The following is a 27758-nucleotide window of genomic DNA, read 5'->3' as shown; positions in this document are numbered from 1 at the left end:
GCTGCTTGTTTTCAGCAAACTGTTTGTGGGCTTTCTTGTGCATCATCTTTAGGCTATGTGCCCACGCTGCGGAAAATGCGCGGATTTTGCCGTGGATTTCTCGCGGAAATGCCGCGAATTTTCCGAAAATCTGCAGCAGTGGCACTTCCAAGCCATTTCAATGGCATTTTGGAAATGCTGTGTTCATGCTACAGATTTTTCCGCGGCGGATTTGCCGCGGATTTTGATCCGGAAAAATCTGCAGCATGTCAATTATTGTTGCGGATTTTGGGTATAGAATGGGGAAAAAAAAAAAATCCACGGCAATTTCGCGGTAAATCCGCGGCAAAAAAAGGTGCGGATTTGCCGCGAAAGTCGCGGATTTTCATGCAGAAAAATCCGCAGCAACATTCTACCGTGGACACATAGCCTTAGAACAGGCTTCCTTCTGGGACAACAGCCATGCAGAATATAATGCAGTCTGTGTCCTATATGGTTTGAGCATTGACAGGCGTATTTCCCCACCCCTTTAGGCTATGTGCGCACTTACCGGATTTTGCCGCGGATTTTTTGCGGATTTGCTGCATGTTTCGCTGCAGAAAATGTTCATAACATCTCTGCAGTGAATCACCAGCAAATCCTATGGAGAAAAAAAATCCTGTGCGCACTGGGCGGAATTTGACAGCTGCATGTTTTGCTGCGGGATTCACTCCATTGACTCCAATGTTAATCATGAAATAACGCAGGCAGCAAATTCTGTGCGGATCACTGCGTTTTCCTGCGTTATTCCCTGCGGTATTTCGCGGTTTACCTCCGGTAATGTACATCGCTTGTCTGCGATTTGCAGGGAAATGATGTCATTACAGGAAGAGGAAGCGGAGAAGAGAGTAAACACACACACATCACAGACACAGATAGACATAGATCACAGACACAGACACATAGAACACACATAGAAAGAAAACGGAAATATAGAAAACAAAGAACGTGGGCTCCGCTGCATATTCACCTTCCAGCCGAGGTAAGCACACAGCGGCGGCTCGGTATTCTCAGGCTGGGGAGGGAGAGGGGCAGGGTTAATGTCCCTTGCCCTACTCCCCCTCCCGCAGCCGAGAATATCAGCCACAGCTGCCCCTGGACTGTCGCATGCATTATGCGGCAGCACCGGCGTGTCCCCGGCTCTTCTTGCTGCCGTGTAGCAGTGGCAGCAAGGTAATACAAGGGGTTAATGTTGGTGGGGGACCACCGCCATTAACTCCAGGCTTGATCATGGCAGCGTCTATGTGACAGCTGACATGATCAACCCGTAAGTAAAGTGAATAAAACACACACACCGAAAAATCCTTTATTTTAAATAAAACAAACCAAGCCTCGTTCACCCTTTTATTAACCCCTCCCGCACCAAAGCTCCGGCGTAATCCACCGCTCCGGCGTAATCCACAGGTCCTGCGCTGCTTACATCCAGCCGCGACTGTCACAGACACAGCGCTGAATGAATGCAGCAGACAGCAGAGGTAATTACCGGTCATTTCCCACGGCCGGTAATGTGAACTCACTGCCGACCGTGGGAAATGCAGCGATCTGTCCTCTATCTATCTATCTATCTTAGAATTAAAAGACTTTTTTTTTCAATGTGCTTTATTGCATTGAATGCAATAAAGCACATCCCAACCCGCACGCGGCAATACCGCGAACAATACCGCGGTGAAACCGCGGCAAACCGCATGCGGTTTTCGGGTGCGGTTTGCCGCGGTTTTTTACCGCGGGTGCGGTAATCTTTGAGAGCATGCGGAATTTTCTCAAGAAAATTCCATTTCCCAGTGCGCACATAGCCTTAGAAAGGATCTGTCAGCAAGTTTTTGCCACTTAATCTGAGAGCAGCATAACGTATAGACAGAGATCCTGATTCCAGTGGTGTGTCACTTACTGGGCTGCTTAGTGTAGTTTTGATAAAATTACTGATTACTCAGCAGTAGATCATCATTAGATTAGATTATCACCTGATCTGCTGCCAGGTAGTCCAGCATATTCATGAGCTCTGTATAACTCCTAGATCTGCAGCAGAGAAAACATTGTTTCTTTGTCGCTCCATTGGGAGACCCAGACAATTAGGGTGTATAGCTTCTGCCTCCGGAGGCCACACAAAGTATTAGACTTTAAAAAGTGTAACCCCTCCCCTCTGCTATACACCCTCCCGTGCATCATGGGCTCATCAGTTTTTATGCTTTGTGTTGAAGGAGGCACACATGCACGCAAGCTCCACATTTTAGTCAGCAGCAGCTGCTGATTTTATCGGATGGAAGAAAAGAGGGCCCATAACAGGGCCCCCGGCATGCTCCCTTCTCACCCCACTGAGTCGGCGGTGCTGTTAAGGTTGAGGTACCCATTGCGGGTACACAGGCAGGAGCCTGGGGAAGTGGGATCCTAACCGGTCATCCAGCCACTGGGACCGGGCTCCCTCCGCAGCCCCTGGGGGAATCTGCCGGACAGGAGACGGAGTATCGTCAGGGATATGGCCCTGCATCTACAGGTACTCTGTGTCCCCGTTGGGACGGTGCATGAAGCACCTTGGCCTCAGACGCAGCTGCGACTGCGGTGTGGATTTTTTGTCCCGGACTTTCTCCCTAAGGTATCCCCGTTTCATCTCAATCAGGATATCGTCTTACCCTATTTGGGTCCGCATCCAGTTCACCAAGGTGAAAAGGATTTGCATTTATTAGATCCGGCTCTACATTTCTCGCACGGCGCTCCTGCGCCGGTCTGATGCGCTCTTGTCCTTATCGCGGGCCAGAGTAAGGAATTTCAGGTTTTTCAAGTCAACCTTGGTTCGGTGGATCAAGGAACCGATTCTTGAAGCCTACCGTTCTTTTAGGCTTCCGATTCCTGCAGGGCTGAAGGCCCATTCTACCAGAGCCGTAGGTGTCCTGGGCATTGCGACACCAGGCTACGGCTCGGCAGGTGTGTCAGGCGGCTACCTGGTCGAGTCTGCACACTTTCACGAGACACTATCAGGTGCATGCCGATGATTCGGCAGATGCCAGCCTAGGTAGGCGACTCCTTCAGGCGGCAGTTGCCCACCTGTAAGAGGGGGCCGTTTTTCGGCTCTTTTTATCGAGGTATTCTTTTACCCACCCAGGGATTGCTTTTGGACATCCCAATTGTCTGGGTCTCCCAATGGAGCGACAAAGAAGAAGGGAATTTTGTTTACTTACCGTAAATTCCTTTTCTTCTAGCTCCTATTGGGAGACCCAGCACCCGCCCCTGTTCCCTTCGGGCTGTTGTTCTTTGTGTACACATGTTGTTCATGTTGAATTGTTCTTTTGGTTCATGGTTTCAGTTCTCCGAACATCCTTCGGATTGAATTTACCTTAGACCAATTTTTAAGTTTCCTCCTTCCTGCTTTGGCACCAAAACTGATGAGCCCGTGATGCACGGGAGGGTGTATAGCAGAGGGGAGGGGTTACACATTTTAAAGTGTAATACTTTGTGTGGCCTCCGGAGGCAGAAGCTATACACCCTAATTGTCTGGGTCTCCCAATAGGAGCTAGAAGAAAAGGAATTTACGGTAAGTAAACAAAATTCCCTTCTTTTTATCAAAATGACAGTAAACAGCTCAGTAAGTGACACATCACTGGAATCAGGGTCTTTGTCTCTACATTATGCTGCTCTCAGATGGGGGAGCAAAAACCTGCTGACAGATTCCTTTTATGCTCTGCAGTAATGCTGGCAGCACTCGTGTCTATTTTGAATAGACAACCGCTGGATATGATGATGAGCAGGTGCACTCAACTTCTTTTCTTGACCATGGCAAGGCCTGTTCTGAGTGGAACCTGTCTTGTTATACCGCTGTATAGTCTTGGACACAATGTTGCTTTTTTGTTTTGGCAATCTTCTTATAGCCCAGGCCATCTTTATGTAGAGCAACAATTCTTTTTCCAGATCCTCAGAGATTTCTTTGCCAGAAGGGGCCATGTTGAACCTCCACTGACCAGTATGATAGTGTGAGCGATAACACCAAATTTATCACCCCTGCTCCCCGTTCACATCTGAGACCTTGTAACACTGAGTCACATGACACTGGGGAGGGACAGTGTGCAATTGGGCACAAAATGGCTATTTTCACTTAGGGATATACTCACGTTTGTTGCCAGTGGTTTAGCCAATAATGGCTGTGTGTTGCGTTATTTAGAGGACACCAAATTTACACAGTTATACCAGCTGTACACTGACTACTTTACATTGTACTAGTGTCATATCTTCAATGTGGTCCCGTGAAAAGCTATAATGAAATATTTACAAAAATGGAGTGTACTCACTTTTGTGATAGACTGTATTTCAAGCACAGCCATAGGCCCCTATTTACAGTGGCCTTTATTGGGCAGATGTATAACTTCTTATATTCTGTATAGGAGGATTGCATAGTAGAGGTTGCTGATATTTAGAGACTGCCAGTAAAGCGCACACACAGTGCGGATCCTTTTTCTCTCCAAACTCATGAGCTGTACATATGCCACTGTTTAATTATGTGAAGAGACAAAGTCCAGCTCACCAGTAATGCCTGAATCCATGGATAATGTTACTGCCAAAACTGAAAGCCAGAAGGAGAAACCCAGCTCCACGGACTTAAAGCCCCACTCCAGCATTTTTTTCTTATTGCACCGATGGAGTGGTGCTTTAAATCCAAGTCCCCTTACCCTGTCTGATACTCGTTTTCCTGCAGCTTCATTTTCTATTACTGACCCTCCCGGTCGGTCTCAGCAATTTGTGTCCTGCCGACAGCTCCAGTGTTTGATGGAGAGCGCTGGAGGCCACAACTCAATGCAACTCTGAGACCATCATTCTGGCTCTCATAGAGATGCATTGGGAAGTTGTGACATAACACTGACACGTTTCTGGTGCGTGAAACACGCTTAGGCTGCTTTCACACTACGTTTTTTTAACATGCGTCATGAACTTTTTTTTGCTGTAAAAGCGGATCCTGCTTTTACAGCAAATAAACGCATGCAAACGCATGTGTTACTTTGCAGAATCCTGTCACTTTAAGTTTATGGGCGGGCATTGGAGTCATGTGATCGGGAGTCAGTGGAACTGAACGTGATAGACTGGGAGCCGGCTTCTGACAGCTGCGGAGGCTCGTAAACAAGGTAAACATCGGGTAACTTGCTTGGATACCCGATATTTACCTTGGTTACGAGCATCCGCAGCTGCTAGGAGCCGGGCTGCCTGCTCCCTGCACACGTAACCAACGTACACATCGGGTAACTAAGAGAAGCGCTTTGCTTGGTTACCCAATATTTACTTTGGTTACGAGTGTCCGCAGCTCTCAGGCGGGGGAGAGAGAGAGGAGAGGGGGAGAGAGGGGGAGGGGGAGAGAGACAGAGGGGGAGGGGGAGAGAGACAGAGGGGGAGGGGGAGAGAGACAGAAGGGGAGGGGGAGAGAGACAGAGGGGGAAGGGGAGAGAGACAGAGGGGGAGAGAGACAGAGGGGGAGGGGGAGGGGGAGAGGGAGGGGGAGAGAGACAGAGGGGGAGGGGGAGAGGGAGGGGGAGAGAGACAGAGGGGGAGGGGGAGAGAGACAGGGGGGGAGGGGGAGAGAGACAGAGGGGGAGGGGGAGAGAGACAGAGGGGGAGGGGGAGAGAGACAGAGGGGGAGGGGGAGAGAGACAGAGGGGGAGGGGGAGAGAGACAGAGACGGAGGGGGAGAGAGACGGAGGGGGAGAGAGACGGAGGGGGAGAGAGACGGAGGGGGAGGGGGAGAGAGGGAGGGAGAGAGAGACGGAGGGGGAGAGAGAGACAGAGACTGATCACGCCAGGCTGGTTTCTGGGCATGGTCAGTAGAGCAAGCAGGATCCTGTCTATCAGCATGCCAGCGTTCACATCTGTTTGCATGCAGTATAGTCAGGATCCAGCAATTTGCAGTATTTGGACGCAGCTCAAAAACGCTACAAGTAGCGTTTTTGAAAAATGTTAAAAAACTGCAGGTTGCTGGATCCTCACTATAACGCACGCAAACGCAGGTGCACGCATGTTGACGCGAGTCCATTGCAAATGCATTGAAATGAAAACGCATTTGCACTGGATCCGTTTTTGCGTTAAAAAAACGTTCAGGACGCATGTTAAAAAAACGTAGTGTGAAAACCAGCCTTAGTCATGGTATTTAGAATGGCGTCCAGGGTCAGTGTAAATAGTCGCCTCTTGTGAGCACAGCACGGGCAACATGCATTGGACCCTGGCTGCGTGACTGCAGACAGGTATGGTGTACTCTATAACCCTGCAGTATTCCAGAAAAAACATACTTTGATGACCCTTCCAGAAACTGTGTCTCAGATGACTAGTCGAAGACAGCTTCTCCGCACCGCGTTCCCCTAGACTGACAGGTCTCTGTGTGTGTATAGGGAGGAACCCATCAGTCTAGGGCAGAGTCCTCATCATGGCACCCAACAGCTCATGTTTTTAGCATTTCCTTAGTATTGCACAGATGAGAGAAAATGTGGCAATTTCCGATGTCTTGATAATGACTCCATCACTTGTGCAATACTTGAAAAAATCCTGCAAACATTATCTGTTGGGGGCCGTGAGGACTGGAGTTTGGGAAACACTGATCTAGGGCAATGGAGCTGGTAGAGCTTCTTGAGGACCTGGTCATCTGAGACATAGTTCCCTGCCGGGTTTTCAAAGTATGTTGTGTCTCAAATGCTGCAGCACATAAGAGTACTAAATAGCTGGCTGCAGTAACACAGCCAGGGTCTAATTCGGGCACCATGAATACGATCACAGTTCCCCTTAATAAAAAAAAAAAACATTGTGAAGGCCTCTTCTCGTATCTGCTTGTATGGAATCAGTGTATTTTTACACTTTACTTAGCAATATCTTTTTGCGCCATTACAACTCCCATAGGGGGCGACTCCAGTCTTTCCTAGAGTCCAGAATGGCAGATCTGCGCAGATTTGTATAGCCGGATGATGTGGAAGCTGCAGTGAGGGCAGTACTTTGCTCACTGGAATGATGTGGACAGCATGTATATGTCGATCGTGATACTAATCGTGCACATGCTATCCTCTTACTATGTAATATTGTAGCCTTTACGCCCCTTTTTCACTTTCTCGTAGGGTCACACTGCTGCTGTTTGGGCGGTGAAGATTTTGCCCGAGCAGGGTCTGATGTTGACCGGATCAGCTGACAAGTCCATCAAGCTGTGGAAGGCAGGCCGCTGTGAGAGGACCTTTCTAGGTGTGTGAAATATACAAGCTTAGGGTACGCTCACACGAGCGTATAACTCGCATGAGTATCGGACCGCATCACTCGGTGCGGCCGCACACTCTCCGGACAGGAGCATGTCAGCCGCATAGAAATACATGCAGCTGAGCCGCTCCTGTCAGCAGAGAAGCTAGGCGCGCCGGGTGATGCGGTCCGATACTCATGCGAGTTATACGCTCGTGTGAGCGCACCCTTATGTTGAGAGTGGGGCTGTGGAGTCTGTAAGCCAAACCTCCGACTCCAACTCGGGACTCCTCAATTTCCCTGATTCCGACTCCCTCATCCATGACTCATGTTTGTGATAAATTTATAGTAGTAAATGGTAACATCTGGCTTTAAATCATTATTATGATACAATAATCAAGATATTTGGATAGAACATAAAATATATTTATTGGATACAACTTTAGAACACAAACTTTAATAAATTGTAAATATACAATACACTGTGCAGTAAGTAGGGAAAAACAGTTTTCAACAGAAATGTGCGGAATACCGTTTGTGCAGTCTATGAATAGTATGGCCTCCATCAGCCATCAGATCCTCCTTCATAGATGACCTCAGGTCTGACCTAATAATTTTAAGGCTAGAGAACAACTCCTCTACAGTAACTTGGGTGGTGGCAAAGCAGTGACCACATGGGCAACATCTCTAACAATCTCAGGCTATAAAGGAATTGCATCATGCACAGTCAGTTTTGATGAACGGTTGAACTCTTCTAATTCTTTGAGAGTAAGTGAAAAATTTTGCTGAGATGTGATCAATCTGTTTGCTATGGGAGTGGAATCTTTTTTCACTGCGGCAACACTTTGCTGCTCCATGTTGTCCAAATACTTTTAAAAATTAAACTCATCTGATTAGGCTGAAGGTACGGCAGCAGTAGCACTGGCAGAATACAAGTCCTCTTGTGCCTGGCAGTCCTGTAGCCCCACCTCATGCTGCTACCTCTGTCAGAGTTTCTTTTCCTTTAGTAAGCTGTATACAGCAATATACAATGACTTGTGTCCACATACACAGCTGCCAGAAGAATTTTATTTTTCTTCGGCGCTCCATTGGGAGACCCAGACGATTGGGTGTATAGCTACTGCCTCCGGAGGCCACACAAAGCATTACACTAAAAAGTGTAAGGCCCCTCCCCTTCTGGCTATACACCCCCAGTGGGATCACTGGCTCACCAGTTTTCTGCTTTGTGCGAAGGAGGTCAGACATCCACGCATAGCTCCACTGTTTAGTCAGCAGCAGCTGCTGACTATGTCGGATGGAAGAAAAGTGGGCCCATATGGGGTCCCCAGCATGCTCCCTTCTCACCCCACTTGCGGTTTGTAAGGTTGAGGTACCCATTGCGGGTACGGAGGCTGGAGCCCACATGCTGTTTTCCTTCCCCATCCCCCCTCAGGGCTATGGGTGAAGTGGGATCTTACAGGTCTCCAGGCACTGAGACCGGGCTCCATCCACAGACCCAGAGAACCTGCTGGATATGGAGCTGAGTATCGTCAGGGACAGGCCCTGCTACATTAAGGTACTCTGTGTCCCCGGGCAAGCGCGCACACACACACCAGCATTGCTGGGAGTGTTAGTGCGCCGGGGGCAATAGCGCAGAGCGCTCGTGCTATTAGTCACTACAGCTTTGCTGAGTGACTTTATGTATTGGGAACTGCCGCGCCGGCCGTTGCTGGGTGTTTTTTACACTGTGGCGCGGCTGGGACTTGTGGTGCGCCGGGGACTTCCGCGCTGGCCGTGCACATGGACGGCCGCGCTTATTACTCGAGTCCCCGGCTTTGCGGCCTAGTTTTCGTTTCGTTCCCGCCTCCAGCCCTGCCAGTCAGGGGAGAGGCGGGACGCTGTACAGACAGTCAGCGCCGAGGGCTGGAGTCTGCTTTGCATTCTCCAGCCCCCTTCACTGGACACAGTGGGACGCCAGTTTCCCGCTCTTGTCTGGGGCACGCCCACGGCCCGCCCCTCGTCACACGAGCTGGAGAAGGACGCCGGCAGCCATTCCTGCACGCAGTCCGAGCTGGGGAACGGAGACATGCTCTGGGCAACCAACACAGGGCTCTGGCGACCACACACCCGCGTTATAGGCGGGCGGTAAGCAGCACCTGAAGTGCTGACCCCACTAAATACCGAAGTGTCCATTTGTATTTTCTGCTTGTATGCTATACACTGCACTGTAGGTCGCTATCTTTGGCTATATGCCCTTCTAGATGGCGAGATAACAGCAGCAAAAACGCAAGGGTGCTAAGGCACAGGTTTTCTAGGCTGCTTGTATTGCATGGCTGAAGTGTTCATTTGTACTTATGCTTGTATGCTATACATTGCACTGTACGGTCGCTACTCTTGGCTATATTCTCCTAGAGGGCTGGACAACAGCAGCAAAAAAGCATGGGTGCCAAGGCACAGGCTTTATAGGCTGCTTGTACTGCATGTGCTGAAGTGTTCATTTGTATATATGCTTGTATGCTATACATTGCACTGTACGGTCGCTACTCTGGGCTATATTCTCCTAGATGGCTGGACAACAGCAGCAAAAAAGCAAGGGTGCCAAGGCACAGGCTTTCTATGCTGCTTGTATTGCATGTGCTGAAGTGTTATGCTTGTATGTTGTACATTGCATAGATGACTAGAATACAGCAGCAAAAAAGCAACACAGGCTTTCTATGCTGCTTTTTCCTGCATGTGATGCTGTTCCACCGGCAGGTTCCACTGACCCCTGTAGCACTTGGTCAGCCGGGGTCTCTACTAGAGGTGGCCAAAGGAACCACCTGTGAACCCTGTCCAGGGACAGGGACGGAGATTGTCATGGGATGGAGACTTTGCAGTCCAGACAGGCCATGGGCAATCTTGATTAATGCTCCCTGGCCACCCTCATTTGGAACGTACTCAGTGCTCCGGGGGGGTCCCAGGCATTCCAGGGTGAAGGCTCTGACACGGACGGCAGTCCCAGACAGCCTAAGCTAGCTCGCTGGGTACGACACTCGGCTTCATCACTGGTCAAGGTCCCAGCAGGACGACTCTCTATATGATGAGGCAGACGTAGCTGATCAGGGCTTTGGTTCTGACACCGCTCTCAATCCAGATACACCGGATGGTGACGCCATAGTGAATGATCTTATAGCGTCCATCGATGGAATGTTGCATATTTCTCCCTCAGCTCCCCCAGTGGAGGAGTCGGCTTCACAGCAGGAGAAATCCTTTTTCAGTACTCATGCGTAGATTGAGTACTTTTTCTGAACACGCTGACTTCAGAGACGCAGTTCAGAAACACCACGCTTACCAGATAAACGTTTTCTCCAAACGTATTAAGGATGCACGTTATCCCTTTACCCTGATGTGGTACAGCCCTGGACCCAGGGTCCAAAGGTGGATCCCCCAATCTCCAGGCTTGCGGCTAAATCCATAGTTGCAGTGGAGATGGAATTCACTTAAAGATGCCATTGACAGACAGATAGACCTCTGGTTGAAATCTGTCTGTGAAGCTATCAGCGTGTCGGTTGCTCCGGCATTCGCAGCCGTATGGGCACCCTAACCTATTTCAGCTGGTCTTGCGCAGCTGGTCTTGAGCACATGTACATCTGTGCCGCAGGTGGTGTCCTTAACCTCGCAATGTCTGCATTGCGACTTACCCTAGTAATGCTGTCCTGGGGGGACAGTCGAAGTTGGTCCTTCCCAGGCTCGGGCAAGTCCCAATTGTCCTCGTCTAAAAGGGCTCAAAAGGCTCAGAGGGGCTCAGATTCCGGCCGGGCTCATTCACGCCCAAGGAAGGCAGCAGGAGGAACCGCTACCAAGGCGATCTCCTCATGTATTTCAGCTCTCTCTCCCCGCATCCGCGGTTGGTGGCAGAATCTCCCGCTTCTGGGTACATTTAGCTGCCACAGGTCACAGACCGGTGGGTGAGAGACATTGTGTCTCACGTGTACAGGATAGAGCTCTGTTCTCGTCCTCCGGCTCGATTCTTCAGAATCCCCCCCCCCCCCACCGAGCCGATGCTCTTCTGCAGGCAGAAGGAGTGGTAATCCCTGTTCCTCTTCAGGAACAAGACACGGTTTTTTCCTCCAATCTTATTGGGGTGCCAAAAAAGGGTGGCTTTTTCCGTTCCGTTCTGGACCTAAAACTGCTCACCAAGCACGTGAAGGCCAGGCGGTTCCGGATGTAATCCTCCGCTCCGTCATTGCCTCAATGTCTCAAGGAGGTTTCCTAGCATCAATAGACATCAGGATGCTTATCTCCTCGTGCCGATTGCTCCAGAGCACCAGCGTTTGCTACGTTTCGTTATTGAAGTCGAGCATCTTCAGTGCGTACCACTGCCCTTCGGTCTGGCGACAGCCCTACGGGTTTTCACCAAGTTCAGGGCAGCAGTGGGAGCAGTCCTGCACTCTCAGGGTCACTCTGTGATCCTTACTGGACGATCCACTTGTCAAGGCACCCTTTCAAGAGGCATGCCGACACAGCCTGAACGTGGCGCTGGAGACTCTCCAGAGTTTCGGGTGGATCATCATCTTTTCAAGGTTACATCGGGCACCGACCCAATCGCTGACATATCTAGGCATGGAGTTTCACACTCCCTCAGCGATAGTGAAGCTTCCGCTGGACAAGCAGCGTTCACTACAGACGGGGGTGCAGTCTCTCCTTCTAGGCCAGTCACACCCCTTAAGACGCCTCATGCAGAGGCAGTCACTTTCGCGCAGTTTCATCTGCGTCCACTTCAATGGGACATGCTTTGCCAATGGGTTGGGGAGTCGACGTCCCTAGAAAGGAACGTTTCCCTTCTCAGACGGTCAAGGACTCTCTCCAGAGGAGTCCATCCTTCAGATCAATGTTCTGGAAATCTGGGCAGTGCATCTTGCCCTGCAAGCCTTCCAGCAGTGGCTGGAAGGAAAACAGATCCGAATTCAGTCGGACAATTCCACAGCGGTGGCAGACATCGCCCACCAAGGCGGAACACGCATCGCCAAGCCTACCAGGCAATCCGGCGGATTCTGATGTGGGTGGGGGACAGAGCATCCACCATATCCGCAGTTCACATCCCGGGCGTAAAAAATTGGGAAGCAGACTTCCTCAGTCGCCTGGGCATGGACGCAGGGGAATGGCCTCTGCACCCAGTATGGTGTCAGGAAATCTGTAGCCGCTGGAGGATGCCGGACGTCGACCTAATGGCGTCTCGGCACAACAACAAGGTCCCGATTTTCATGGCGCGGTCTCACGAGCAAAGAGCTCTGGCGGCAGGCGCCCTAGTTCAGGATTGGTCGCAGTTCCAGCTACCCTATGTGTTTCCTACTCTGGCACTGTTGCCCAGAGTGCTACGCAAGCTCAGCTCCGCTTGCCGCCGCGCCATCCTCGTCGTCCCAGACTGACCGAGGAGGTCGTGGTCCCGGATCTGTGGCATCTCACGGTCGGCCAACCGTGGGCACTCTCAGACCGGCCAGACTTACTGTCCCAAGGGCCGTTCTTTCCACTGAATTCTACGGCCCTGATCCGGACTGTGTGGCCATCGAGTCCGAGATCCTAGCGTCTTCAGGATTATCTCAAGACGTCATTGCCACCATGAGACGGGCTAGGAAGCCGACGTCTGCCAAAATCTCCCACAAGACGTGGAAGTTATTCTTATCTTGGGGCTCTGCTTAGGGAGTGTCTCCCTGGCCATTTGCATTGTCTCCTTTTTCCCCCCTTCCTGCATCTGGATTGGGAAAAGGTTTGTCGCTCGGCTCCCTTAAAGGGCAAGTCGCAGCGCTGTCGGTATTCTTTCAGAAGCGCCTAGTACGACTTCCTCAGGTACGCATGTTCCTGCAGGGGGGTTATCACATTGTCCCTCCGTACAAGAGGCCGTCAGACCCACGGGATCTGCACAGGGTATTAATTGCTCTCTAGGAGCCGTCCTTCGAGCCTCTGAGGGTTGTTTTCACTTTCTCGACTTTCACAGAAAGTGGCCTTTCTGGTAGCGGTCACGTCTCTTCGGAGAGTGTCCGAACTAGCAGCGCGGTCATCCAGAGCTCCCTTCCTGGTGTTCACCAAGATAAGGTAGTGCTGCGTCCGATCCCAGAGTTTCTCCCTAAGGTGGTATACCCTTTTTATCACAATCAGGATATCTCCTTACCTTCCTTTTATCCATTTCATCGATATGTAATGGCTTTGCATTGTTGGATCTGGTGTAGAGCACCCAGAATCTACATTCCCGCACGGCGCTCCTGCGCCGCTCGGATGCACTCTTTGTCCTTGTCACTGGTCAGCGCAAGGGATCGCAGGCTGCAACATCCACCCTGGCTCAATGGATCAAGGAACCAATCCTTGAAGCCTACCGTTCTACTGGGCTTCCGGTTCCATCAGGGCTGAAGGCCCATTCTACCAGAGCCGTGGGTGCGTCCTGGGCATTACGGCACCAGGCTACGGCTCAACAGGTGTGCCAGGCTGCTACCTGGTCGAGTCTGCACACTTTCACCAAACATTATCAGGTGCATACCTATGCTTCGGCGGACGCCAGCCTAGGTAGAAGAGTCCTGCAGGCGGCAGTTGCCTCCCCGTAGGGGAAGGCTGTCTTGCAGCTCTAACATGAGGTATTTCTTACCCACCCAGGGACAGCTTTTGGACGTCCCAATCGTCTGGGTCTCCCAATGGAGCGCCGAAGAAGAAGGGAATTTTGTTACTTACCGTAAATTCCTTTTCTTCTAGCTCCTATTGGGAGACCCAGCACCCGCCCTGTTGTCCTTCGGGATTTTTGGTTGTTTTCGGGTACACATGTTGTTCATGTTGAATGGTTTTCAGTTCTCCGATGTTACTTCGGAGTGAATTTGTTTAAACCAGTTATTGGCTTTCCTCCTTCTTGCTTTTGCACTAAAACTGGTGAGCCAGTGATCCCACTGGGGGTGTATAGCCAGAAGGGGAGGGGCCTTACACTTTTTAGTGTAATGCTTTGTGTGGCCTCCGGAGGCAGTAGCTATACACCCAATCGTCTGGGTCTCCCAATAGGAGCTAGAAGAAAAGGAATTTACGGTAAGTAACAAAATTCCCTTCTCTAATAGCAGTGTCTGTTTCATTGAAGCAGCAATGCCATCTGCGACTAAACATCCTCTTTGGAACAAGCAAAATAGCAAGTTCTTCCACTCCTTTATGAGAATGCCAGGAGTTAAATCATCAGATTCATTTTTTTAGTCACTGTAAATGGGTGATAAAGCAATATCTTCAATTCAGCCACCAATATCCATTGTCCTTCATTTAGTGTTACCTGAGGGTTGGCTATATCTACAAGACAGGGTTTCAGCTCAAGCAATCGCTCAGTCATTAATTAAATGCTGCCTCATAAAGTAAGATGATTGCAGGCATTCTTTGTATCTTTGTTTCTTTATCGTTCCTATGGGAGACCCAGACCATGGGTGTATAGCTACTGCCTCCGGAGGACACACAAAGTTACTACACTCAAAACGTGTAGCTCCTCCCTCCCAGTATATACACCCCCTGCTAGCCAGTCCTAGCCAGTTTTCAAGCTTTGTGTCAGGAGGATCACACACACACATGCATCCTTTTTTGATTTTCATTTTTTCTACAGATTTGGAAGAAAAGCGGGTCCACTGGACCCCCGGCATGTCCCTTCACACCCCCCTGGCGGCGGTGCTGTTAAGGTTGATTCAGGGCAAGAGCCCTTCATGCCGCGCTCCTTCACCATCCCATGCTGGGGCTCTGGCTTGAAGTGGGAGCCAACACGGTTCTCACTGCTTTGCAGGAGACCGGCCTCCATCCGCAGCCCTTTGACAGGACCCTGCTGGACGGAGCACTGGACCCCCACCCCACCCAGGGACTGGACCCTGCGTCTCAAAGCTAAGTATAGAGACGTTATTCAGAGGGTCCTTCTGCAATGTGGGGCACTTTATTAGGGGGACAGTGTTTGACTTTGATAATGCTGCTTTTACTGTGTTTCCGGCCGGTTCCACTGTTTTTTTTCTGTGTACCGCGCCGATGATGCCTGATTTTCGGCCGCATGTTTAACTCTAGGCCCCGGCTTCAGCCGCGGCCTAGTTTCGTCTCGTTCCCCTGCATGTCAGTCATGCAGGGGGACGCTGCAGCGCCGCCCAACCGCCGCTCTGCACAGGGGAGGACACTCCTTGTTGAGGAGATGATTCCCTCCCCTGTACATTTCTTAGCCCTCCGATTCCCGCTCCTGGGTTAACCCCCGCCCTCCCCCCTCACTCTAGCGCCATTTTCTCAGCGTTCTTAGTACGCTGATCGGCGCTGGCTGCTCTGCAGTGCAGAGGGAGTGAATATCTGGCTGGGGGTCCAGGCTTGGAACCTGGGGGGGCACTCACAATAGCGGCCTGACAAGTCACAACCTCTGGTTGTGCACTTTTATATACTATCAGGGCATTGTGAAGGAGTTAATTCTTTATTATAGAACCTCCTCCTCAGCAGCATGTCTCACTAGGAGCAAAGCTCCAAGGCTGTACACTACATGTTCTGCATGTAGGCTCATATTGCCTGAACCGGCACATACTGTAATGGTTCTTAGGTGGTGGTGCCTCAGTCTGGAGTCTCCCCAGGCTGAACCCCTGTCTTGTGTTTTCTAGACATTCTAGTCAGAGCCCCCCACCTCTGCAGCAGGTCTCACAGAGCGAGGCTGCAGGCTGTTTTTTATTATCCACTGCTGGTAGTCTCGTACGGCTGTACCGAGCTCATAACCGCTGTGGCCCCTCAGCTTGGAGGCTCATGCATGGTCCCTCCAGCTGCTCCGGGTTCGGTGGCTGACCCCTGGGGGAATCTCTTTTTCCAGGGGTCGGCTGTCCCGGCATCCGCTGAGCATGCAACCCCCTTCTCAGGGCGTTTTCTGCTTGCTCAGCAAAGCTCACAGACCCCGTCCTCCTGTAGGGAGACGCAGGGTCCCCTGTCCTCCCCGTCCCACAGCTCCGATACGAGCTGACTCACTGGACGAGGAGGATGTCTCTATCAGGGGCTCGGACGCTGCTTTACGTACTTTGATCCGTCCGTAGATGACGGGGATGCGAATGATTAGATTGCGTCCATTATACTTGTATTGGACCTCCATCCGCCTGTATCAGGGGAGTATTCCCCGCTGGCAAAAAGGCATCAGTATACCTTTAACAAGACGAGGAGTGTGTTCCTTAACCACTCCAGTTTTCAGCCCGCTGCGTCCAAGCCCGCAGCCTGTCCTGCAGATCCCACAGCGGGGTTCTGCTGCCTGTCTCCCCCTCCCATCAGTGGTGGTCAAGGCAGGGCCGTATTTGCCACTAGGCACCCGTGGTCCCGTGCCTAGGGCGGCACGTTGCGGGGGGCGGCACTTTATGGCAGCAAAAAAAAAAAAAATTTTTATAATTTTTTTTTTTTTTTTTTTACATCCCCGCCCCCCGTCCCTCCCTCCGTTACACTCGGCTGTGTTCCGGGGGGGGGGGGGCACTTCTGCTGTCTATTTCAATACATTGCGGGCACCAGGCATAGTGAGCTGACTAACCCCGGAAGTTCCATGGCCTGCACTTCCGGGGTCAGAGGCGCGCGGGCGCAACATTCAGCTGACTGCCCCGTGCTGCAGCGTCCAATGCTGCAGATGACACACGCCGTGGAGGAGGACGCGTCTGAAGCTGGAGCCAGCCAGAAGAGGAGCCAGCCAGAGCAGGGCAGCGGGCACCGGAGCAGGTAAGGCAGAGGCAGAGCCTAGAATGTATGGGCTCCTTACAGGTTAGTTGATGATCGTTGCAAATTGCGATGCCTCTTTTTGTCCACTGTAATCATGCAAGGGGAGGCTGGGGGGAGAGAGGCTGAGGCTGGGGGAGGCTGGGAAGAGAGGGAGGCTGGGAAGAGAGAGAGGCTGGGGGGAGGCTGGGAAGAGAGAGAGGCTGAGGGGAGGCTGGGAAGAGAGAGAGGCTGGGGGGAGGCTGGGAAGAGAGAGAGAGAGGCTGAGGCTGGGAAGAGAGAGAGAGGCTGGGAAGAGAGAGGCTGAGGGGAGGCTGGGAAGAGAGAGAGAGGCTGAGGCTGGGAAGAGAGAGAGACTGAGACTGGGGGGAGGCTGGGAAGAGAGAGAGGCTGAGGCTGGGGGAGGCTGGGAAGAGAAAGAGGCTGGGAAGAGAAAGAGGCTTAGGCTGGGGGGAGGCTGGGAAGAGAGAGGCTGAGGCTGGGAAGAGAGGCTGAGGCTGGGGGGAGAGAGGCTGAGGCTGGGGGGGAGGCTGGGGGGAGAGAGAGGCTAAGGCTGGGGGGAGAGAGGCTGGGGGGAGAGAGAGGCTGAGGCTGGGGGGAGAGAGAGGCTGAAGCTGGGGGGGAGGCTGGGAGAAGAGAGGCTGATGCTGAGGGAGTCTGGGAGGGGGAGGCTGATGCTGAGGGAGGCTGATGCTGAGGGAGGCTGGGAGGGGGAGGGTGAGGCTTGGAGGAGGGAAGCTGATGCTGAGGGAGACTTGGAGGAGGGAGGGAGGAGGGAGGCTGATGCTGGGGGAGGCTGGGAGGAGGGAGGCTGATGCTGGGGGAGGCTGGGAGGAGGGAGGCTGATGCTGGGGGAGGTTGGGAGGAGGGAGGCTGAGGCTAGGGGAGGCTGGGAGGAGGGAGGCTGAGGCTAGGGGAGGCTGGGAGGAGGGAGGCTGATGCTGGGGGAGGTTGGGAGGAGGGAGGCTGAGGCTAGGGGAGGCTGGGAGGAGGGAGGCTGAAGCTGGGGAAGGCTGGGAGGAGGGAGGCTGAGGCTGGGGGAGGCTGGGAGGCTGAGCCTGGGAGGAGGGAGGCTGGGAGGAGGGAGGCTGGGAGGAGGGAGGCTGGGAGGGGGAAGGTGAGGCTTGGAGGAGGGAGGCTGATGCTGGGGGAGGCTGGGAGGAGGAAGGCTGATGCTGGGGGAGGCTGGGAGGAGGAAGGCTGATGCTGGGGGAGGCTGGGAGGAGGGAGGCTGATGCTGGGGGAGGCTGGGAGGAGGGAGGCTGATGCTTGGGGAGGTTGGGAGGAGGGAGGCTGAGGCTAGGGGAGGCTGGGAGGAGGGAGGCTGAAGCTGGGGAAGGCTGGGAGGAGGGAGGCTGAGGCTGGGGGATGCTGAGGCTGGGGGAGGCTGGGAGGAGGGAGGCTGAGGCTGGGAGGAGGGAGGCTGAGGCTGGGAGGGGGAAGGTCAGGCTGGGAGGAGGGAGGCTGATGCTGGGGGAGGCTGGGAGGAGGGAGGCTGATGCTGGGAGCAGGGAGGCTGATGCTGGGGGAGGCTGGGAGGAGAGCGGCTGATGCTGGAGGAGGCTGATGCTGGGGGAGGCTGGGAGGAGAGAGGCTGATGCTGGAGGAGGCTGATGCTGGGGGAGGCTGGGAGGAGAGAGGCTGATGCTGGAGGAGGCTGATGCTGGGGGAGGCTGGGAGGAGAGAGGCTGATGCTGGAGGAGGCTGATGCTGGGGGAGGCTGGGAGGAGAGAGGCTGATGCTGGGGGAGGCTGGGAGGAGAGAGGCTGATGCTGGAGGAGGCTGATGCTGGGGGAGGCTGGGAGGAGAGAGGCTGATGCTGGAGGAGGCTCATGCTGGGGGAGGCTGGGAGGAGAGAGGCTGATGCTGGAGGAGGCTCATGCTGGGGGAGACTGGGAGGAGAGAGGCTGATGCTGGAGGAGGCTCATGCTGGGGGAGGCTGGGAGGAGAGAGGCTGATGCTGGGGGAGGCTGGGAGGAGAGAGGCTGATGCTGGGGGAAGCTGGGGGAGAGAGGCTGAAGCTGGGGGAGGCTGGGGGGAGAGAGAGGCTGATGCTGGGGGAGAGGCTGCTGGTGAAGGCGGGAGAGAGCGGCTGCTGCTGGGGGAATGGGAGAGAGGGGCCAATGCTAGAGACAGAGGACAAGGGTTGAGGGATAGAGCAATGACAATATCGATGGGGGGGAGTGTAAGGGCTCAGAATAAGAGGGGGCCAGCATTGGGAGCTCATTATGGAGAAGGGGCAGCATGTCTGGGCTCAGTATGGAGTGGAACAATGTAGGGGAGTCAATATCAAGAGTGGGGTAGTGTGTGTGGGGGGGGGTCTCAGCATAAGCGTTAGTGTGGTGGTCTTAGGATGAATGGGGCAGCATGGAGGTGACATTATGGAAAAGAGGAAGGCAGCATTAGGAGCTCATGGAGAGGGGCAGCATGCACGGGACACTGAGGAGGGGGCAGCATGCATGGGACATTGTGAGGAGGGGGCAGCATGCATGGGACACTGTGAGGAGGGGGCAGCATGCATGGGACACTGTGAGGAGGGGGCAGCATGCATGGGACACTGTGAGGAGGGGGCAGCATGCATGGGACACTGTGAGGAGGGGGCAGCATGCATGGGACACTGTGAGGAGGGGGCAGCATGCATGGGACACTGTGAGGAGGGGGCAGCATGCATGGGACACTGTGAGGAGGGGGCAGCATGCATGGGACACTGTGAGGAGGGGGCAGCATGCATGGGACACTGTGAGGGGGCAGCATGCATGGGACACTGTGAGGAGGGGGCAGCATGCATGGGACATTGTGAGGAGGGGGCAGCATGCATGGGACACTGTGAGGAGGGGGCAGCATGATGTGAGGACAGTGTGCAGATCATATTTCATAATTGAGGAAGGTGTGGTGGGTATAATTTATAAGGGAGGGTAGTGTGTAGTTTATTAGGGGCAGTGTGACAGTCACAGTATATAAGTGGGGACGGTGGGAATATTTTGTACTCATGCTATGTTTTGATGTGCCCGTGGTGATTCCCATTGGGGGGGGGGGTTAGTGCCCTTCGTTTCTCATTGATACTTTTTCAAGTGTTTTACAGAGTAGATCTGCCTTAAACAGATGTCGTGTGCGAAAACTCAGTTTTACGTTGTCAATAAGGGGTGCGACCACTTAAAGTGCCTAGGGCAGCACGAAGGCAAAATACAGCCCTGGGTCAAGGAGTGTACTCATTCGCCAAGCGTGGCCACTCTGGTGTCCAGACTTTCAGCCCGGATAGTTGTATCAGTGGCTGACTGCACCTCTATAAGGATCCCACGGTACATTAATTTTGTACTGGACCTCAATCCGCCGGAGTTACCTTATCTAGGTGAACACAACGTGTGTTCCTTAACCACTCCAGTTTTCAGGCCCCTGTGACCAGCCCAGGGTCCGCTCTGACAGTCGCTTCCCATGAAGCGTGATTCTGAGGACTGGGTTTCCCCCGTCCACCAATGGTGGTCAAGAGGTGGGCTCATTCACCTCAGGTGGCTCAGCCCGGACCGTTATGTCAGTGGCTGATGGCTCCTCAGAGGAGATGCATTCCCTCACAGGGACTCTATGCCCAAGACGGTTGCCTGAACTTCCAGACTTCAGTCTTTCCATCCTCTGCCAAGTCTGCCATGCTGGACACCGCACAGCGGTGGTTTTGGCTACTTTCCTCGCTATCCGCAGGTGTGGCTTCGGCAATGGAAGGCAGATGCCTCTATAGAGGTTCCTTGCTGGGCTCTCCTTTGGTGGGACCAGTCTCTTCGGAACCAACTAGATGAAATTTAGGAAGCTCTCGGCGACGAGAGTTCTTCCTTGCCACAAACCTAAACCAGGGCAGGAATCAGTTGAGGTTTCGGTGGTTTCCGTTCCTCCTTCTGATCGTCCTCTAGCTCGGCCTTAGTTCATAGAACCAAATGGCTTGAAGCTGCGTCTTCAGAAGACCGCAGGAGATGCTACCACGGAGTCAGCTTCCTCCGAGCTATCTGGCCACGCCAACCACCTCCTTGGTCGGTGGCAGGCTCTCTCCACTTGGCGACGTATGGTTCTACCACGTCTCCGTTCAGTGGGGGCGAGTTTATATCTCCCATGGCTACAGGATGGAATTATGTCCACCCGCCAAACAGATTTTTTCTGTCAACTCCTCCCGGCTCCAAGGCCGCCGCCTTCTCACAGGCCGTGGCATTTCTTGCAGGCCAACGGAGTAATTGTTCCGGTTCCCGACTGGGAACGGTTCTGAGATTTTTGCTTAAATCTATTTCTAGTCCCCGAAGAGGGCGGTGCCTTCCGACCTGGATCTTTAGCTTTTCAAGCATGGTCAGGTGTGGCGTTTTCACATGGAGTCTCGGTCTTGTTCCGTGTGTTTTTCACCGGATCAATCAAGAACCCAAGGAGATTCCCTAGCAGCCATCGGCATCAGGGATGCCTTTCGGCAAGGGTCAATCGCAGTTTCACACCAGCGTTGACTACGTTTTGCCATCGGAGTGGTCCAATTCGTGGCTCTTCCCTTGGGGTTAGCCACGGCCCCTCGAGTATTCTCCTTGGGGCTGCTGTGATTAGGGTCCTGCACCCCTAGGGATTGGCAGTGATCGTTTGCCCTGGACGGTTTTCTTCTCGGGGTTTCATCCAGTGCAGACTCTTAGTAGAGTACTTCGCTTACTCTCGCCACTCTAATCTATTCGGGTGGCTTGTCATTCTGTCCAGGTCCACTCTGACTTCGCACCAGAGGTTTTCAGGGACGCAATTCGAGACTCTGTCGGCACTTGTGAAGCTGCTCTTAGTCGATCAGTAGTCCCTCCGCTGGCGGTCGACGTCGTTCTATCAGACACCAAATAAGGTGCTGGTCAGACGGTGGCGTCAATGGAAGCGATTCCTTGCCCAGTTTCTCCTGCGTCCTCTGAGACTGGAGGGTTTCCGCTGTACACGCTTACCTCCCTCCTTCTCGGAGTGGTGGCTTCGCCACTGACCAGGGGCTCGTTGCAGTGGTGGTTTCGGCCACTCTGTCTCAGGGATGCTCCTTCCTGGCCCCATCCCGGGTGATCCTCACCAGGGTGCTGGTCTTTCCGCCTTGGGAGCAGTATATCTCCACCGTGGAGCGCAGGGCGCTTGGACTCTGTCCGAATCAGCCCTCTGGTTCAATGTGCTGGAAATCAGAGCTGTATTTCTAGCTCTCTAAGCCTTCACCATCTGTTGGCGGCTAGGCACATTCGAGTCCAGTCGGACAACGTGACAGCGTTTTCCTACATCAACTTCCAGGGCGGGACATTCAGCCGTCTGGCAATCTTGGCGGCTCATCATTCTTCAGTGGACAAGGGACTCCTAGTCCACCATATCCGCAGCCCACATCCTAGATGTGAAAACTGAGAGGCAGACTATTTCAGCTGTCCAACCGTGGTCCACAATCCTCAGGTTTTGCGGTAGGCACACTGGTTCATGTTTGATCCCAGCTTCGTCTCTACCTCTTGCCCAGAGTCCTGCGCAAGATCAGTTAAGGGGGCCGTCGGGTCATTCTCATTCTCCAGACTGACCCAGGCAGGCTTGGTACCCTGACCTGCTCCTTCTGTCCGTTGGGTTGCCATGGCATCTTCCGGACCGTTCAGACCTTTTCTCAAAAGGGTCCGTTTTTTCCGTCAGAATTCTGGATTCTCAGATTGACGGCGTAGCTCTTGAGTCCTGGATCTTGGCGACTTCTGGTATCCTTCCTGAAGTCATCTCCGCTATGACTCGAGCTTCAAAGTGTCCTTTGACCTTTTTAGCTTTGCCGACCCTCCTGTCTCTTTCACAGTCCGGTTTACAGCTAGGACTATCCCTCATTAAGGGACAGGTCTCGGCTCTGTCAGTATGTGCCAGCGGCGTATCGTCCGGCTGGCTCCGGTGCGCTCCTTTCAGGGCGCATCTCACATTATTCCGCCTCTCCTGCGGCCTATGGAGCCCTGGGACCTTAATCCGGTCCTCTCGGTTCCCGGAAACCCCCCTTTGCGCCTCTTAGGGAGGTTTCTTTGTTTCATCTTTCACAGAAAGTAGTCTTCTAGTGGCTATAATTTCCCGCCAGAGAGTTCTGGCTGTACTCTCTCGGAGTCACCCCCTTCTTGGCCTTTTGCATCAAGACAAGGTGGTCTCCGTCCGACTCCGGACTTTTTTCCCTGAGGTGGTTACTGCTTCCACCTTATCCGGGGCAATTTTCCTGCCTTCCTTTTGTCCGGCTCCTGTTCATCGCTTGAGAAAGCGTTGCATATCCTGGATCTGGTGCGGGCGCTCCGGATCTATGTGTCTTGCACCGCCGTTATTAGGCAGTGCACCTCTCTCTGGTGCTGACCGCTAGTCAGCGTAGCGGTCTCTCGGCATCTAAGCCGACCCTGGTTCGTTGGCTTAGGTCGGCCATTTCCGAGGCCCAACAAGTGTACTCAAGTGCCTTCCCCGCCGGGGATCAGAGCACATTTGATCAGACCTGTCGGTGCCTTTTGGGCTTTCAGGCTCCAGGCTACGGCTCAGTAGGTCTGTCAGACTGCAGCTCGAATTAGTCTGCATACTTTTTTCGAAGCTCTATCCAAGGCATGCTTATGCTTTGGCAGACGCGGGCTTAGGCAGACGCATCTTTCAGGCGTCTGTCGCCCATTTGTGAAGTTAGGTTTTGCCTGCTTCTCAGTCGTCTGTTTATTCCCACCCATGGACTGCTTTGGAACGTCCCATGGTCTGGGTCTCCCATAGGAACGATAAAGAAAAAGAGAATTTTGTTTACTTACCGTAAATTCTTTTTCTTATAGTTCCGTCATGGGAGACCCAGCACCCTCCCTATTGCCTGTTGGCAGGTTTCTTGTTCCGGTGTCTTCACCGGCTGTTATTGTTGTAGACAGAGGTTCCGGTTCTTCCGGTTTTTACTCTGTCTCTTCTTGTGGGTGGATGTCCTCCTTCAGCTTTTGCACTAAACTGGCTAGGACTGGCTAGCAGGGGGTGTATATACTGGGAGGGAGGAGCTACACGTTTTGAGTGTAGTAACTTTGTGTGTCCTCCGGAGGCAGTAGCTATACACCCATGGTCTGGGTCTCCCATGACGGAACTATAAGAAAAAGAATTTACGGTAAGTAAACAAAATTCTCTTTTTTTACCCTTATCTTTGGAGGACGCGCTTCACTACTTATATCATACAGCTGAAGTGCAGCACAGATTCATCTCAACTAAAAGCCTAGATCCTTTGATGAGGAATAGAACAGACATTTATTACATTTCATAACTTTCCCAAATACTTGTGAAAAATATTATTCACATATTGCATTGAACTACTGTACCCAAATTATATATTTTTTTTGTCGGAGTCGGTCCATTTTATATCGACTCCGACTTCACAGCCTTGGTTGAGAAGCAAAACGTCACATACATGTTTTGCAAACATTTAATTTCTTGTTGGTTTTCCAACATTTCTGCTGGCCTCAGGGTAGTAAAGTCTGGATGCAATGCAATGAGGTGCTTAGTAATAAAAGGCTCTGTGTCATTGTAGAAAATAACATTATGGTTGATTTCCAGGACATGAGGATTGCGTTCGAGGGCTGGCAACGCTGAACGAGGCGGAATTTCTCTCTTGCGCCAATGATGCCAGTATACGAAGATGGCTTATTACCGGAGAGTGCCTGCAGATCTACTATGGCCACACCAATTATATCTATAGCATATGTCTCTTTCCAGGTTCTCAAGGTAGGAAAATGAGATGTAGACATGTTTACAGAGTCTAAACTACAAATGTGACAGCCCATGTTCCTCAGTATCTAGTCAGCAATCCCCCAGATACATAAAATGTTTGGTCAACCCCACGATGTGCATTCAGTTACTTACGAGACCCAAGAAATTAGCAATATCAGGATTCCTAATCATGTTAGTTGTTTTCTACTCACTGATTGCACCTCAGTTTTCACATCAAAGATGACCACAGCAGTACAATTAGTTCCCGCCCTGACCAGGAGCCAAAGCTACAAGGTATCTGACATAGAAGCAAAGACAATGTCGTTGGTAATGCTACCCACGGCTTATATCATCACTGCCTCGCATTCAATTACACAGCCGGTCATGCGCCCTGTGTTTGTGCCATCTAGTTGCTAAGACAATTTTAAGACTCTATAAACCTTTCCAGCAAAGGCCTTATTAATTATAAAAGAGGCTTCTAGTACACGATTGCCAGTCAGTGGGCCCCTGCATCTGCCTCCTGCGTCTCCCACTATAACATATCAACTTTACCACTTTTTGTTGTATTTTATTTATAGAAGGTAATGTGACCCTCCTTCCCCCCCAAAAAAAAGAACAACCCACAATTCTGGCATTTCATTTTTTCTTCTTTGCGCAACATTTATTGATTAGGTCACTTCATCTTATATTTGATAGATCAGGCTTTTACAGACAGGGTGATATCGAAAGTGTGTGTGTGTGTGTGTGTGAGTGATAGAGAGATATATAGATATATATATAGTTTTTTTTTTTCTTCAATTTTCTTTGAGGAAAGCGGAGTGATTCCATTCTGTTTTTATACTGTATTTCAGTACATCACTATCTAATGTAAATCACATTCTCCTACAAGAATTGGTATACCAGTAATGCGGCACGGTGGGACGATAAGGCCATGTGCCCACTGGAGAAAATACTTGCGGATTTTGCCGCGGAAAACCTGCGAATTTTCAGGATTTTCCAGACAAATCCGCAGGTTTACGCAAGTACAGAGAAAGTCGGTGAGGGGAGGAGGGGGAAGGAGCGATGGAATCCAGCACCAACAAAAATGATTTATATAAAAATCAAAAATGTATTTGAACATATAAGTTAAAAATGAGAAAGCCACTAAGGGAAAGGAAAAGACATCATTTACATCCTTACGCGTTTCAGACACTGGGTTAAAAACATGTCCTTAATCATAGGACGATAAGGCCATGTGCCCACAGGAAAAAATACCTGCGGATTTTGCCGCGGAAAACCTGCGGATTTTCGGGATTTTCCAGACAAATCCGCAGATTTACGCAAGGACAGACACTCACCATGTTATCCTATGGGATTTGGGGAGTGTTGTATCAATGCTGCGGTATGTGTGGCTGCGTAAAATGCTACGGATTTCCCGCAGCCGCACGTAACTGCATGTCAATTATTCATGCGGATCTCTATACTTACTTGATTGACGACACTGGAGACTCTTCCTTCGGTATAGAAGAGTGGGACGGAGCCAGGAGCAGGCTACAAGAGGTGGGTGGGGCCTGCACGAGCTGCGGTCATGTGACCCCCCCGAGCTCCAGCCATCTGACAGCCGGAGCTCATCCAGGAGCCGGCCGGAAACCAAGTTAATGTGCGATACAGGTAAGTATGAACTCACCGATCACTCCAGCACTTGTTCTGCATTGAGGATGCAGTGTCCAAGCTATGGTATTGTATCCTCAATGCAGAATGCCCGCAGCATATCCGCAGGACCTGCGCACCAAAAACGCAGCACAACTCCGACAAAGTTGTGCTGCGGATTTCTGGGCGCTCCTGCAGGACACATATATTCGCAGGACACTCTCCCCATGGGCACATGGCCTGGTTACACGGTACGGTATATCGTGCGATATGTCGTCAGGGTCACGGACTTCGTGACGCACATCCAGCATCGTTAGAGATGTTGTACTGTGTGACACCTCCGAACAACTGTTAACGAGCAAAAATACTCACCTTATCGTTGCTCGTTGACACTTTGTTCATTTCCATACTGTCGTTCCTCCTTTTGTGCTCCGGTTGTTCATCGTTCCCGAGGCAGCACACATCACTACGTGTGACACCCTGGGAACGACGAACACAGCTTACCTGCATCCCGCTGGCAATGAGGAAGGAAGGAGGTGGGCGGGATGTTACATCCCCCTCATCTCCGCCCCTCCGCTTCTATTGGACGGCTGCTGTGTGACGTCGCTGTGACGCCGAACGTCTCTCCCCCTTCAGGAAGAGGATGTTCACCACCCACAGCGACGTTGTTAGGGAGGTAAGTACGTGTGACGGGGTTTAACGACTTTGTGTGCCAGAGGCAATGAATTGCCCGCGACGCACAAACGACGGTGGCGGGTGCTATCGCTCATGCGATCGCACGATAAATCATTGCATGTAACGCCGCCTTTAGAGTTGCTGCGCTCAAACAATATATTGACAATGACGTCTGACTGGTTACCAGTAGTGATCGGAGCTCAGGTTCATCCACTGCTGTTAGGGACCGATGCCGGCTGTGTAATATAGTCCGCTCCTTAGCCCGCTCTGCACTTGCAGACCCCGCGCAGACATGCATTTAGGTCCATATACCTCAGGGGGTTTGGGATATGTTTATCTTGTGAAATGCTTTTCCTAATTGATTCCTCTTCAATCTGTAGCCATATTCAGACATGGCTCTCAGCACTGTGGCTTATTAAAATGACCTAAGTAAATGTTGAAAGTACTAAATTTGAATGAATGAATGAATCTAAACAACGTTCTGTGCTTTCCTACTAAATATTACAAGGTGGAATTTTAATATGTGTAATTTATTTTAGACTTTGTGACCACGGGTGAGGACAGATCAGTGCGGATCTGGAGTAAAGGAGAGTGCACCCAGACAATCTGCCTACCTGCCCAGTCAGTGTGGTGCTGCTGTGTCCTGGAAAATGAAGACATTGTCGTAGGATCAAGGTATATATACAACAGACGTCCCCTGTAATTCTATCAGTGATGTAGAGACCGCATCAAGCCTCGATATCATGTTGATGTACGAACACTACAAATGGGATGATCCTTATTCCCAAGAAAATGCAAATGAGAGAGCTGGCTTCTGTATGAAATAATGATCACCTTGCTTTACTATCTCATTACATATACAGAAACTGCTTCTCGGGGAAGTCGTCAAAAATGGCCGACATCACATATTT

General features: G+C 51.8%; 1 protein-coding gene across 2 annotated transcripts in view; it reads left to right on the top strand.

Annotated features, from left to right (window-relative positions):
• PLAA (phospholipase A2 activating protein) overlaps positions 1 to 27758 on the top strand; it is an 84094-nt gene that overhangs the window by 6873 nt on the left and 49463 nt on the right. For both annotated transcript variants that reach the window (XM_075316832.1, XM_075316838.1), the window contains exons 4-6: positions 7089 to 7209; positions 24391 to 24558; positions 27387 to 27522. In XM_075316832.1, coding sequence (XP_075172947.1) covers positions 7089 to 7209; positions 24391 to 24558; positions 27387 to 27522 — 425 coding nt within the window. The remainder of the gene's footprint in view (positions 1 to 7088; positions 7210 to 24390; positions 24559 to 27386; positions 27523 to 27758) is intronic.

The sequence above is a fragment of the Anomaloglossus baeobatrachus genome, chromosome 1, assembly GCF_048569485.1.
Source record: "Anomaloglossus baeobatrachus isolate aAnoBae1 chromosome 1, aAnoBae1.hap1, whole genome shotgun sequence".
Taxonomy (NCBI): Eukaryota; Metazoa; Chordata; class Amphibia; order Anura; family Aromobatidae; genus Anomaloglossus; species Anomaloglossus baeobatrachus.
Note: the sequence above shows the minus strand (reverse complement) of the source record. Positions and strands in the feature narration are given on the sequence as shown.